General features: G+C 48.6%; 1 protein-coding gene across 2 annotated transcripts; it reads left to right on the top strand.

Moving 5' to 3' along the window:
- The first annotated feature begins 107 nt into the window (after window positions 1-107).
- Window positions 108-11,374, top strand: leng8 (leukocyte receptor cluster (LRC) member 8). Of its 2 annotated transcripts, none has more exons than XM_047030250.1 (15): window positions 108-450; window positions 913-1,045; window positions 1,271-1,420; window positions 1,595-1,672; window positions 1,923-2,355; window positions 2,837-2,993; window positions 3,285-3,455; window positions 3,687-3,935; window positions 4,053-4,223; window positions 4,364-4,658; window positions 4,745-4,846; window positions 5,485-5,553; window positions 5,665-5,794; window positions 5,911-6,118; window positions 6,242-11,374. In XM_047030250.1, exons 1-15 carry the CDS (start codon window positions 404-406, stop codon window positions 6,402-6,404), a joined length of 2,556 nt encoding a protein of 851 aa, XP_046886206.1. In that variant the 5' UTR covers window positions 108-403; the 3' UTR covers window positions 6,405-11,374. The 2 variants fall into 2 exon arrangements, with proteins under 2 accessions (XP_046886206.1, XP_046886212.1); XM_047030256.1 differs by having other exon boundaries at window positions 1,616-1,672.
- Window positions 11,375-12,404: the final 1,030 nt, after the last annotated feature.

Consider the following 12,404-nt stretch of genomic DNA (forward strand, 5'->3'; position numbering starts at 1 on the left):
GATCAAATAGTTGGCTGGAGGACAGCAGCTGCAAACAGGACAGGGATGAGCAGGCTGTGAAAATAGCTGAATGTACCTTTAAAACGGAACCGAAAAATTCAACACTGTCGTTCAACTGCCATTTTGTTTCACAGTTCAACACGGACGTCCTGGAATAGCAGGTCAAGTTGACAAGCTAAGACGATCAATTTTAATCTATCATAGCAGGCTAGGTTAGTTTGTAAAGTACATGTTAAATATCGTAAGTATACAACACAAAACTGAAGATTGTTAGAAATTGGTCTACAGATTGGAGAGTTTTAAGTTTGACAGTGGAGTTGGTCTTGTTTACCTTCCAACTACTGTCGATTAGCTGCACCGCATTTTGCTGGCTAGCAGAAAGCTAGCTAGCTAGGTTTCTTAAATGGCGGCGAATAGTACCACAACCCAATCTGCTCCGGCTGCGACTTGGTAAGAAACAATCTCAAACCCTTTGCGTGCTAGCAAGCTTACAGTCACATATCACTAAAGTGAACATGTGTAAGACGGGCACCGATTTATGTATTTTCATTAACTGTAAGGACGTTAGACTAGCTAGCTACAGTAGGTTGTTGTGACCAAAGAGCTTCGTTTGCGACGAGGAGGTACAGTACTGTAGTTAGCTCTAGCTAGAGCTAGCTACAGTACTGCTAGCCACTTACGAGCTGTAGCTACATAAATCAATTTAAGTGTGATTCACGTCTAAGATGTCAGCTGAATTTATTAACGTTGGTATGGGAACGATTCTGAAATTGACATCATAAGCTAAATACAAGCCTTTAGTCTTACATTTCCCTGTCTGCTAACTTTGACTCAACGGTTTACTAGTAGCCTACCTAGCTAGTCAAGCCAATCCGTTTGACCCATCCTGCCCTACCCATTTCCCCCTCCCAGGTCGTATGCAACAAGTTCAGAAGGTCAGATCCACGAGAACCCGGAGTGGGAGAAGGCAAGACAGGCACTGGCCTCCATTACCAAAACCCAGAGCGCGACCAAGGCTGCCCAGGCCAGCAGGGCCACGGCACAGGTGCGTAAAGCAACCTGTAATAGGCCGTTGTACTGTGTCAGACTTATGTCGAACGCGGGCGCTACATAATATGTTCGCCAACGTTTTAACGAAATCATTGCTTCACGCCATGACAACGTAAATACCGGTGGTCACCCACGTCAGTCTGAACAGAATTATGAAATATGTAGAGGGTCTATTGGCACGGTGTATTTGTTTCTAATTGTATGTATTGTTTTGGTAAAGGTTGGCCAGTTCCAACCCGCGGTAGCAGATTCTACTGCCCACCAGCAGCAACAACAGCAGCAGTACTACAATCAGTGGTACCAACAAAACCAGCCGCAGCAATATGCTGGATACCCTTACCCATACAACTATTACTACCCCATGACCACGGTAAATACTCATTATCATTTCAGAGGATAAATGAAGGCTGTAAAATGTTTTGAAAGATGTTTATGGCTTGCAGTTGGTGTACTGACCTAGGGATTAGGAAGGTTAAAAACCTCACCAGTCCTGCATGACGTTGGGTTTAAAGGAGTAATGTTTGTGTGTACTTCTGACCTGTAGTATGGTGGGGGCTATCCTCAGGGCCAGTATGGGGGCCCGCCAGGAGCCTACTCAGGACCCACCACACCAAACGGACAGGTATGGTACACGACTAACTGCTGAAATCTTAATAATATAAAATTATAATTTAGTTGTACTTAAGTATACAAAAGAAATTGCATCCTCACATTTGAACCTAAATCTAAGAACTGTTGTCTCTGCTTGGATATGCTTCTGTGCTCCGGTTCAGAAGTAGACTTTTTAATCTTGTTTTGTACATCTACACAGAAACATGGTGGGATATTTATTTCCTCTACTTTGTTTATTTCAAACTTTAACTCCTTCTCAGCCTCCATCCATGCCCTTGATGGACGACCAGTCTTCAAACTACCCACCCCAGCCCCAAGCCCCTCCTCCCACTGCCCCACAACCTCCCCCCCGGAGCCCAACCAGCTCTGAGCAGCCCCCTCCCCCTCCTCCCCCCTCCTTACCCCCCTCTCCAAACTCCCAGTACCCCCCTCCCCCTTCACAGAACCCTTACAACGGCAACAGCCCCATGCCCTATCCGCCAAGCGACCAGATGCGAGGCTACAAGCCCAACCCTGGTCAAGGCAGGCCAGGCTACGGGCAGAACTACCAGGCTCAGAGCTCCTACCAGGCCTCCCAGAGTAACGTGCAGCAGCAGGGCCAGTATGGACCAGGCGTCGGGAGAGGAGAGGCCAAGAATAATAATAATCAGAACCAAAAACAAGGAGGACAGCAGCAGTGGCATCGCATGAAGCGTAAGTGTGTGTGCGCAGTGTTTCCCCCCAGGATTTAATGAGACTGGTGGGTAGACCTCAGGCCCTGTAGACCAGCGGTCTCTAATCCTGGTCCTGGAAGGCTACTGCCACGGTGTAGGTCATTCATGAGGAAGTAGTGGTGTGTTTTAGTTTGAGGAAGAGCTGACGTTTTGTATGTTTCTCCTGTGGCCTTTCTGTGACCGTATGAAATGTGAGATGGAGGATGTGTGTTGCACCGTTTTATTGGTAGTGTTTACTCTGCCCTAGGCATCCTGTCACAGTCATGAGTTGATATGCTGGCACCAATGTAGACAGTGAAAGTTCCAGAGACGTGAAAGACATTAAGATTAAATAGTACACGTTTTTAAAATCCATGACTAAAGACAAAGGATTGAAAACATTTCAACAAAATACGGGCAGGCGACTGGAATTCAGCTAGTTTCAAATTCTGTTCTGCATCTTTGACGTTGTCTTTCCCCAGAATCACCTGGAGCAGGAACCATGAAGTTCAACATTCCCAAGAGGCCTTATGTCATGACCAATCCCAGCTTCCCTCTCAGTGAGCAGGCCACTGGATTGCCTCCCACATCGGCCTCACCTGGAGCCGCTGCCGCTGCACCCGGGGGTGCTCAGACACGGTAAGAAGTCCTCAGGGCCCTTTGACCCCCTGCCCTTTGACCCCCTGCACTGCATGTTTTAGATGTTTCCCTGCTCCAACACACCTGGTTCGTTCAAATGATTGGGTCCCGATGAAGCCTAGCAGAAGCCTGATAACAACCTATACATTTGAATCGGGTGTGTTGGAGCAGGGAAATGTGCAAAACATGCAGGGCATGTTGATAGGTATTTGACTCAACCAAAATGGTCATCAATCCTGTTCCTCTTTTATTACATCTGATGACCTCTGCTGTCCCCCCCGTCCCCCCCAGGCCCCAGGACTGGCCCCAGGCCATGAAGGAGTACGTGCAGCGCTGCTTCACAGCCTGCGAAACGGAGGACGACAAGGACCGCACGGAGAAGATGCTGAAGGAGGTGCTGCAGGACCGGCTGCTGGACGGCTCGGCCTACACCATCGACTGGACGCACGAGCCGCTGCCCGAGTGAGTGAGTGGGTGGCTTCCCTGCTGCTCCGCCGCCACGCCAACGCTCAACAACGCCACGTTCAGCAGATAAAACGCCTTATGTTTGCCTCGCCATCCGTCGGATAACTCTCGTCAACAAGGGCGAGAGGGTTATCCGATGGATGACGATACGAATGGAAGTCGTTGATCTGTGTTGAGTTTAAAGGCATCTCTGTGTGGAAGCTCATGTTGTGGTGTCCGTCTTGGCAGACTGAAGGCCAAGCCGTCCCGGTGGGAGGCCCTGCCGGTCCAGAGGACCCTGGAGAGCGCAGTGAGCCGCGGGGGGGGCGTCGGGGCGGCCTCCCGGGGCCGTGGAGCAGGAGCCAGGCTGGGCCACTACAGAAACGTCTTCTCCCAGAGGAGCCCCTCCTCCCGCTCGTCCTCCCGCTCGTCCTCGCGCTCGCCCTCCCCCTCCCACAGCCGACACCGCGACCGCAGCGGCCAAAGGCACCGACGCAGGTGAGACCGGATCAGCCTCTCAGTCCCTCTGTTCTCTCTGACAGGGAGACTCCGGAGAGACTCCAGGCATGTGTGTGTGTGTGTCGTGTGTAACCGGCCGTCTCTCTGTCCTCCCAGTGACTCTGGCTCTCAGTCAGACAGCAGCATGTCCTGTGACCTTCGACCCCAGCTGTCCCGTCGCCAGCAGAAAGCCGGGCGTGGCCGGGGTGGAGACCGAGACCGGGGGCGGGGCCGGGGTGGCGGAGAGAGGGGGCGAGGACGAGGTGGCCGAGGCAACAGGGGACGAAGGTCGGAACAGTGTTTCAGTCTGCTTAACTGTCTGTAAAAAACGTTGAATGCTACCATATCGTAGATATGTTTCCGGATGCTTCCCCGCTCCAACGCAGTTGAGTCAAGTACACAAACTGATTATAGCTCCTCCTCCTCAGGAACATGGAGGAGTCCAACTCTGGCCCGGGCAAGAAGAGGAAAGGAGGTAACGCAGGCCTGGACTTCCACGACCCCAACCGTGAGGCTAAGAAGCAGAGCCGGGCGGCTCGCTTCCACAAGCAGCTGCGCTCCGAGCCCCTGGTCCTCTCCATCAACTCCCTGGAGGTCCCCAACGGCACCCAGGAGGCCCTCAGCTGGGAGGACTGCCCCATCGTGGGCACCTGCCAGGAGATCACCAAGAACTACCTGAGGCTCACCTGTGCCCCAGACCCCTCCACAGTGCGCCCCGTGTCTGTGAGTGGTGCCCGACTCAGAGCTGATCTCAGGGAGGGTCCCTGGAGATGTTTCAACATCCTAACTTGTCAGTGTCGTGTCCCCAGGTTCTCAGGAAGTCCATTCTGGTGGTGAAGGCCCACTGGAAGAACCACCAGGACTACCCCTACGCTTGTGAACAGATGAAGTCCATACGACAGGACCTGACGGTGGGCACCCCCCCCCCTCACACCTGTCCTCCCTTCACCCTCACACCTGTCCTCCCCTCACCCTCACGCCTGTCCTCACCTCACACCTGTCCTCCCCTCACCCTCACACCTGTCCTCCCCTCACCCTCACACCTGTCCTCCCCTCACCCTCACGCCTGTCCTCACCTCACACCTGTCCTCCCCTCACCCTCACACCTGTCCTCCCCTCACCTTCACGCCTGTCCTCCCCTCACCTTCACACCTGTCCTCCCCTCACCCTCACGCCTGTCCTCCCCTCACCCTCAAGCCTGTCCTCTCCTCACCTTCACGCCTGTCCTCCCCTCACCTTCACACCTGTCCTCCCCTCACCTTCACGCCTGTCCTCCCCTCACCTTCACGCCTGTCCTCCCCTCACCTTCACACCTGTCCTCCCCTCACCCTCACACCTGTCCTCCCCTCACCCTCACGCTTGTCCTACCCTCACACCTGTCCTCCCCTCACCCTCACGCTTGTCCTCCCCCTCACGCCTGTCCTCCCCTCCCCCTCACGCCTGTCCTCCCCTCACCCTCACACCTGTCCTCCCCCTCACACCTGTCCTCTTAGCCCCGCCTGTAAGGGCATGTCTCGGGTTGCTCATATCTCTCTCTCCCTGTCCACAGGTTCAAGGAGTTCGTACGGAGTTCACGGTGGAGGTATACGAGTGTCACGCGCGCATTGCCCTCGAGAAGGTAACGCCTTGTGTCCTCGTTCAGGCTGATCTGTTTCAAATGAAGTTTGCAAATGGTTTTATCGTGCGCGGTAACATATCTGACGTGTCTCTACAATGGTGTGTGTTTCAGGGTGACCATGAGGAGTTCAACCAGTGCCAGACCCAGCTGAAGGCCTTGTACAAGGACAACCCGTCAGATAACATCGGAGAGTTCACCGCTTACAGACTGCTCTACTACATCTTCACCAAGAACTCCGGAGGTAGGTCTTCCCCCCCGGCTGCTTTCCTCCAAGAGGGATGTGGGTACTCGGGTCTCCATGGTTACTCCTGTTCCCAGCTGTTTCAGCGAGCGCTGCTTCTCTTCCCTCTCCGTCAGACCTGACCACTGAGCTGGTGTACCTGACCCCGGCGCTGCGAGGGGACAGCTGTGTCTCCCACGCCCTGGCCCTCCGTGCCGCCTGGGCGCTGGGCAACTACCATCGCTTCTTCCTGTTGTACCGGCGGGCGCCGCGCATGGCCTCCTACCTAATCGACAAGTTTGTCGAGAGGGAACGAAAGATCGCACTTAAGGCCATGCTTAAAACGTAAGCCACGCAATCACAGTGGGCCATGGAAGGTGGGATTCTGGGATAGAATAAAGACAGAAAGGCTTCAGTGTTTCTGTTGGTGGTGACCCTGAGTTGTGCTTCCCTCCTCTGTGTCCGCAGATTTAGACCCGACCTGCCGGTGGAGTATGTGCAGTCCAGTCTGGGCTTCCTATGTTTAGACTCGTGCTTGGCCTTTCTGACAGGGTTGGGGGTCAGCACCTTCCCCTCTGACCCCAACAAGATAGACTGCAAAGCCAGCTCCGCCTGCTTGGCAGCCTCCTGAGGGGGAGGGGAGGGCTGGGGAGGGGGGGAGGCATGGGGGGAGGGGGGGGGGGTGAGCACAGTAAAGGGAACCCCTTAGTACTCCTGTCACCTCTGACCCCCCCAGGTAGTTAAGACAGAGACCAGCGGTTAGGTTAAGTCGTACATCGGGAGCAACAGACACACTACAGCCACAAACGCATCACAGTGACTGATATGGACTTTATTAGAGGAGTGAGAGAGATGAACACTGACCAGTAGCTTAGCCGCACACACACAGCTCAAGATATCGAATCAAGCCGCTAAGACTCACTTTAATGAATGAACAGGATAGATTGAGATGGTTAGCGACTCCCGTCTGTAGTGAAAACAGATCAGGAAAGACAGCCCTTGGTCTCCCAGCCAGAACCAGCTGCCCTCGCTCGTTTGAAGCTAACAGTGTTCTGTTATGTTTTTTCCTTCCCACAAGTCAACAGCTCCACAGTCTGAAGACTTCCGAGTCTTGCCAGTCAAGAGAGAAACAAGAAGACCGATAGATGAAGCTGCTGTGGTGTCATCACTCAAGCCAAGCCAAGCCAGAGGGGCTACTGGCCAGGCCAGAGGGGCTACTAGCCAAGCCAGAGGGGCTACTAGCCAAGCCAGAGGGGCTACTAGCCAAGCCAGAGGGGCTACTAGCCAAGCCCCTCAGAGACTTTGCTTTGCCTTCTGCACAGAGGAAAAACCCCAGTGATCCAGTGTCAGATCCTAGAGAAGACGAGATGGTGGTTTGTATGTCCGGTCCAGTCCTGCTTCCCCCACTCCCCCCCCACTCCCTCCTTACCTAAATTGTCTGATTGGCTGTCAGGTGGGTTTCCCCTGCCTCGGCCTCCACCTGGAGAGTTACTGACTGAGAAATCTGGAGGTTCTGATTGGCTCCTGTACCGGTTAGCCCACTCCCAGTTGCCATGACAGCCACAGTCTTGCATTCCGACCCTCAAAAATGATCTTCCATCGTCTGGTGGAGCCTGGCTTGCTACCGTCGGTTGCTCCATCGCTGATCCACAGTAGATCACCCCAAGATTGGCGTCTCACCCGCTGCTAGGAATTGACTTTGTAAGTTTGATGGCGCGTGGAGCTATAGTCTTTACTGAGACGCCACCCCCACACACAACCCCCCCCCCACACATTCTTTCAGCCTGGGCCCCCCTGTGGCCCCTCTCTAAGCTGTGGCTGCAGTACGGTCTGCCTCCATCATCTCCACTCCGACGCAGCGCTCCGCATCCAGAACCCCCACCCCCCCACGCGTCCCCGTCCCCCCCAGGAAGAGGCTCCTGGGGCCCCCTCGGAGGCACAGCTCACCGGGGAGATGGTCCCACTCTGCAGGACGGAAGCCTCCAGGAAAGAATCCCACCCTCCAGAGATGTGAAATGGCAGACCCTCCACCTCCTCAACAGCAGGGTCACCGGATCAGAAAGATGTGGGCGTTCTGTCCGCCGCTGGAGCACGCTGTCCCTCCGGCAGTCAGGCTGGAGCGAAGGGTTTGTATGCTGTGCCAGGCGCACTCTGGTCCTCCCAGGCTGAGTATGTATGGCTGGTAAGAGAAAGGGACTGGAAGGTGGATGACGACAAGACCAACAGCAGATATCAGGCTCAAGTCTCCCTGGCATCATCACATTACAGTATGACTTAAAAAGTTATGTAAGGTAATAGGTGGGTTCAGTCCAGAAAGAGATCAATCTAACCTGTAGAATTTGAGCTTTTAGTATTTCAACCCTACGTTCAGTAATTGGAACACATTTCATGGCTCCATATTTGGTCAGTCATTCTGATAGTCTTCGATTTTAATATGTACCTGTGTATAGGTTTGTAACAAATATTGAAATGAAGCTAGAATGATGTCATTTTTAACATCCATTGTGCGCCATAACATAATTTTCAAAGGCATTTTAAGTAAACTACTAAATTCTTCTTTCCTGACCATTTTGCAGAAATTGATTTTTCAATAAAAAGGGAAGAGACGTAGAGTAGTGTGATTTGGCGTGTTCTAAATGTCTACCATGATTTTTGAAAAGGTCAGGTTGATGAATTGTAATTTGATGTATCTATCAAGAGCTTTCGGGTTGTGGAGTAGCTGTTCTGTACGACATGAACCAGTGGAGCATGAGCCTTGATTAACAGATCAGCAGCTGTACGTAGTCTTTGCTTCTCAGTTTCAGGAACACTCCTCTGACAGTATTACCCCAAGAGCGGGTTTTAAAAAGGTGTCTGGCAAGTTGAATGGAATAGAATGTTCAGTATAGAAAGTGATCCCAGTCTATAGAATGTGTATATAATGTACATATTGGTGTGCTTTCAGTTGGTAATGTAGTTCTGTTGGCAGTTCAGATTTCTGTTTTTCTTTTTCTGTTCACACATCAGGGTAAGTGATTTTCTTAGATACAAAGAGAGTAGGACCAGGTAGTTTCTTACATATGGGTAATATGCAATTAAAACATTTGATTTGAATTGTAAATGAATACTTATAGTAAGTATGCCTTATTGGCAAACATTTCTAGCTACCCCTTCAAGTTTCTATTATGAAATGGAGAGTTGATAATTGTGCTTTCTAGTGTAAACCAAACATATTTTTTGTTAATGTTGAAAAGCATGCAATTACTGTGGGCATTGAGGTCTTTACAGTAAATCAATGTTTTCTTTTTGCAGGATTGAAATTTTTACAATTGTTTCCAAATCTTTTTCTTGACAAATATTACCTAAACATTCACAGTTGTTTCTGTCCATATGTTTTTTTTTTATATATATATATTTACAACTTGAGTGTTAAATTACGGTTTGGGTTGTCTTTTATGCATGATTCTCGTCTTCATTAAGCTAAATCATTAACATTCAAGACGCACAGACCCAATGGCAAGCAAAAGATTTGGTTTAACGCCGCATTCACACCAGCCAAGAACTGCCAGTGTAGAGTTGAATATTTGCCATATTCTACTGTGTTCCTCCTGAGCTTGAGTGCCTGTGGCTCTATTAGCTTAACAAAAAAGTTGTACATTTTCCTAGTTGACAAGCTTTTCAAAATGATTTTGCAAACAGTGGTGTTTTTTGGCTGGGAAAGGTCTGCATTTTCATGTGTTAATCAAAGCATTACCGCCAGTTTCAGCACCACCAGGATTGTTTTTAAGTCAATAATCACATGTAAACTGAAGAATTTCATCCATCCTTCATGACTTGCAGCTGTTTGTCAAAAAAAAACATGCTCGATGCCAGTTGCCTATTCAACATTCAGTTGATTTCAAAAGTTCAACTTTCGATGTCTCAACATGTGTCCCTTTCTCCTTCTTTCAACTATCCTCCCTCTCCCTCCCTCCCTCCCTCCCTCCCTCCCCCCCCCCCCTGTTCACCTCCAGCCACGCCTTGTGTTTCCTCCTGCAGTACTGCATATCAGGAGCTCACGGAGGGGATGGCCCGGGAGCCGCAGCAGTCTCCTCCAGACGCCAGCTGGAGAGGGAGCTGTGAGAAAGGCAAGACATGATACTGCCTTCTCAAGCCATGCTGCTCAAATGATCCCAAATAATTGCCTGGTGCCTGATGTAAATGGGAGTCTAAGTTGATGCTGGGAAATGATACTTCGTTTTTTTTCTTGTTTGTTTTTTTTTGGGGGGGGGGGGGGGGTGATTAATTTAAAATATGGCATGCGGTTTGTCTGTTCTCTTTTCAACCCAAGTTTAAAAATCCAGATATAACTAGACCATTCATTTCTTTATGTTGCTGTTTCTAATGAGGCGTTCTGTATGTTTAGAAACATTTGAGACTCCACCCATCAGGGCTAGTATGTTCTTTATCTTTGGCCACAGCAAACCTCACGGTTCAAAGTTCATTTATTTCAGTGTAACTTCTGCCCCGTCTGTGTCCTATCTTCATTTGGCATCTTGGCTTCCAGTAATTGTCAGCTGTCTTATTGCCTGGGAACACATACTGGATCACACCACTCTGCTCCTGTTTCAACAGTGTGTGTTTGGAGTATGGGTAACCAGGCAATGAGGCGCTACATATTTAGCTAATGTTTTAGGACATATAGCGTTTCATCCTCAATTACAACTCTTGACAAAGTTAAGATTTGATACTGTAAGTGTAATGTTAAATGGCTGGAATAAGTGTATTTAGAATGGTATGTAAGACTCCCCTTCTAACGTATTGATTGTCAAGGCCATATTTAGAAGACTGCTGGACTTTTTGTTTCGATGTCTTGTCTACTCCCAGTTAATCATCAACCTCTTCCACAGTGATTGAACTTCTGTTCTGATGTCACATTTAACACGGCTAACCTCCCATGTTTCAAAAATGTAAAATTCCATTACATTTATTTTTGCATAGTTAGATATATACCTATTCCTGATGACTAACGCTTCTCTTTAAATGTGAATCTCATTCTGTTCATTGTTTCCTCTTATGACTGATGTTTACTGCTCCCACAAGCCTACCTGTCAAGTCCCTGTCAAATCCCAGTGTATATATAGTAACTCCTGCTTTCATCATTGCTCTCTTCAACTGCACTGGATCAACTCCCTATTTTCCCCTCCCTCCATCAACCCTAACACCTGACGCTTCAACTTTTTTTTATTTTACGTTTGTCTTTTGGATGTGTTCATCTCCCACTTCTCATTCCCTTCCGCTTGTTCCCTGCACGCTCACCCTCCCTCCTCTCCTGTCAGTGTGTGTCCTCTATCCTCTCTCCCTCTTCGTTAGTCCTTATGTTGACTTTGTTAGTGATGTTTTGCAGAGTGCAGCTAGCCATTCTCTAGTAAGTATCGCTTCTGCACTGCTTTGGTGCTGTTTCAGCTGACTAACTGAAACTGCGGGGTGTTCACAACTCAGTCCCCGTTGCTTCTCCTCTCCCATCAGCTTCAGCGTTCAATGGATTTTAATTGATATAAAATACTGCCATTTTGTAAATAATGTGATGTAAATGTTTTTTCCTCTCTTTGAAGAACTTAATAAAATTCAAATATAAGGGTGCTTTAGTCTCTGTCTCATATTTGATGGTGATTTAGCTGTGTTGATTTTTGGAAACTTTTGGTTCGGGTCCATCTCATCTTTCAGACTTAATGACGTTGTCTTCTCATGACAGGATAGAAAAATGTATGGAATACAGACTAATATTGTAAGAACAATTGGGGAGAGCTGGGATAGTTAAAGGTGGTGTGGTCAGTGTGACTGGATGGAAGAAGTATTTGTCACTAATGGAACTGGACTTCAGTAGTTTATCAGTAGGGTAATGTCACTACAAGATCCATCAAAATGACCAAACAGACCATATTAGAGAAAGGCATTTATTGCAAAATTGTTTTAATGAACTGTAGAGACAGCAATGGAGAGCCAGCAATGACACTGAACGATAACGACAGAAATGGTGTATCACTTTTGCATTACTTGGCACTAAAATGAATCAGAAATGTGAAAACCTAAGAGGACAATGAGGGAATAAAGTTAAAAGAAGGTAGCTAACATACTCAAAGCCAAAGAACAAAGTTGAGAAAGCGATTTAAGTTAAAAGACTGAAGCTGAGCTTTTATATAGTAAGTAAAATGCAGTCAACAAAGTAGTAATGAAAAGACAGTGGCATGCTCTACAACTACAAAGGAATATTAAAGATTAAACACTGAAAAGGGAGTTTGTTATCACAGAAATAAAAGTTGTTAAGGAAAGAATGAGTCAAAGTAGGAAAAAAAGAGACGATGGACCTGTCGTCAGGGAAAATTATTTGAGATTGAAGCAAAGAAGAAAAGGAAAGTTACATTACACACAGGAAATCAGAGTAGGAGTACACCATTAAGAAATGAGAAAGTTCACAGAAGGACTAATCTAATGAAAACTAAAGATGGACACTTCGTTTGATCAAGAAAGAAAAGATCAACAAGATCAAACAAGATCAAACAAACACATTTGCCAAGCGGTAAGAAGATTAAGAAACTAAATTAAAGCAGAAAAAGTTCCTTTCAAGGAATGACAGTCATACTTAGAAAGTACACAACAGGGCCTTGCTGTG

The sequence above is a fragment of the Hypomesus transpacificus genome, chromosome 2 (assembly GCF_021917145.1).
Source record: "Hypomesus transpacificus isolate Combined female chromosome 2, fHypTra1, whole genome shotgun sequence".
Classification (NCBI taxonomy): domain Eukaryota; kingdom Metazoa; phylum Chordata; class Actinopteri; order Osmeriformes; family Osmeridae; genus Hypomesus; species Hypomesus transpacificus.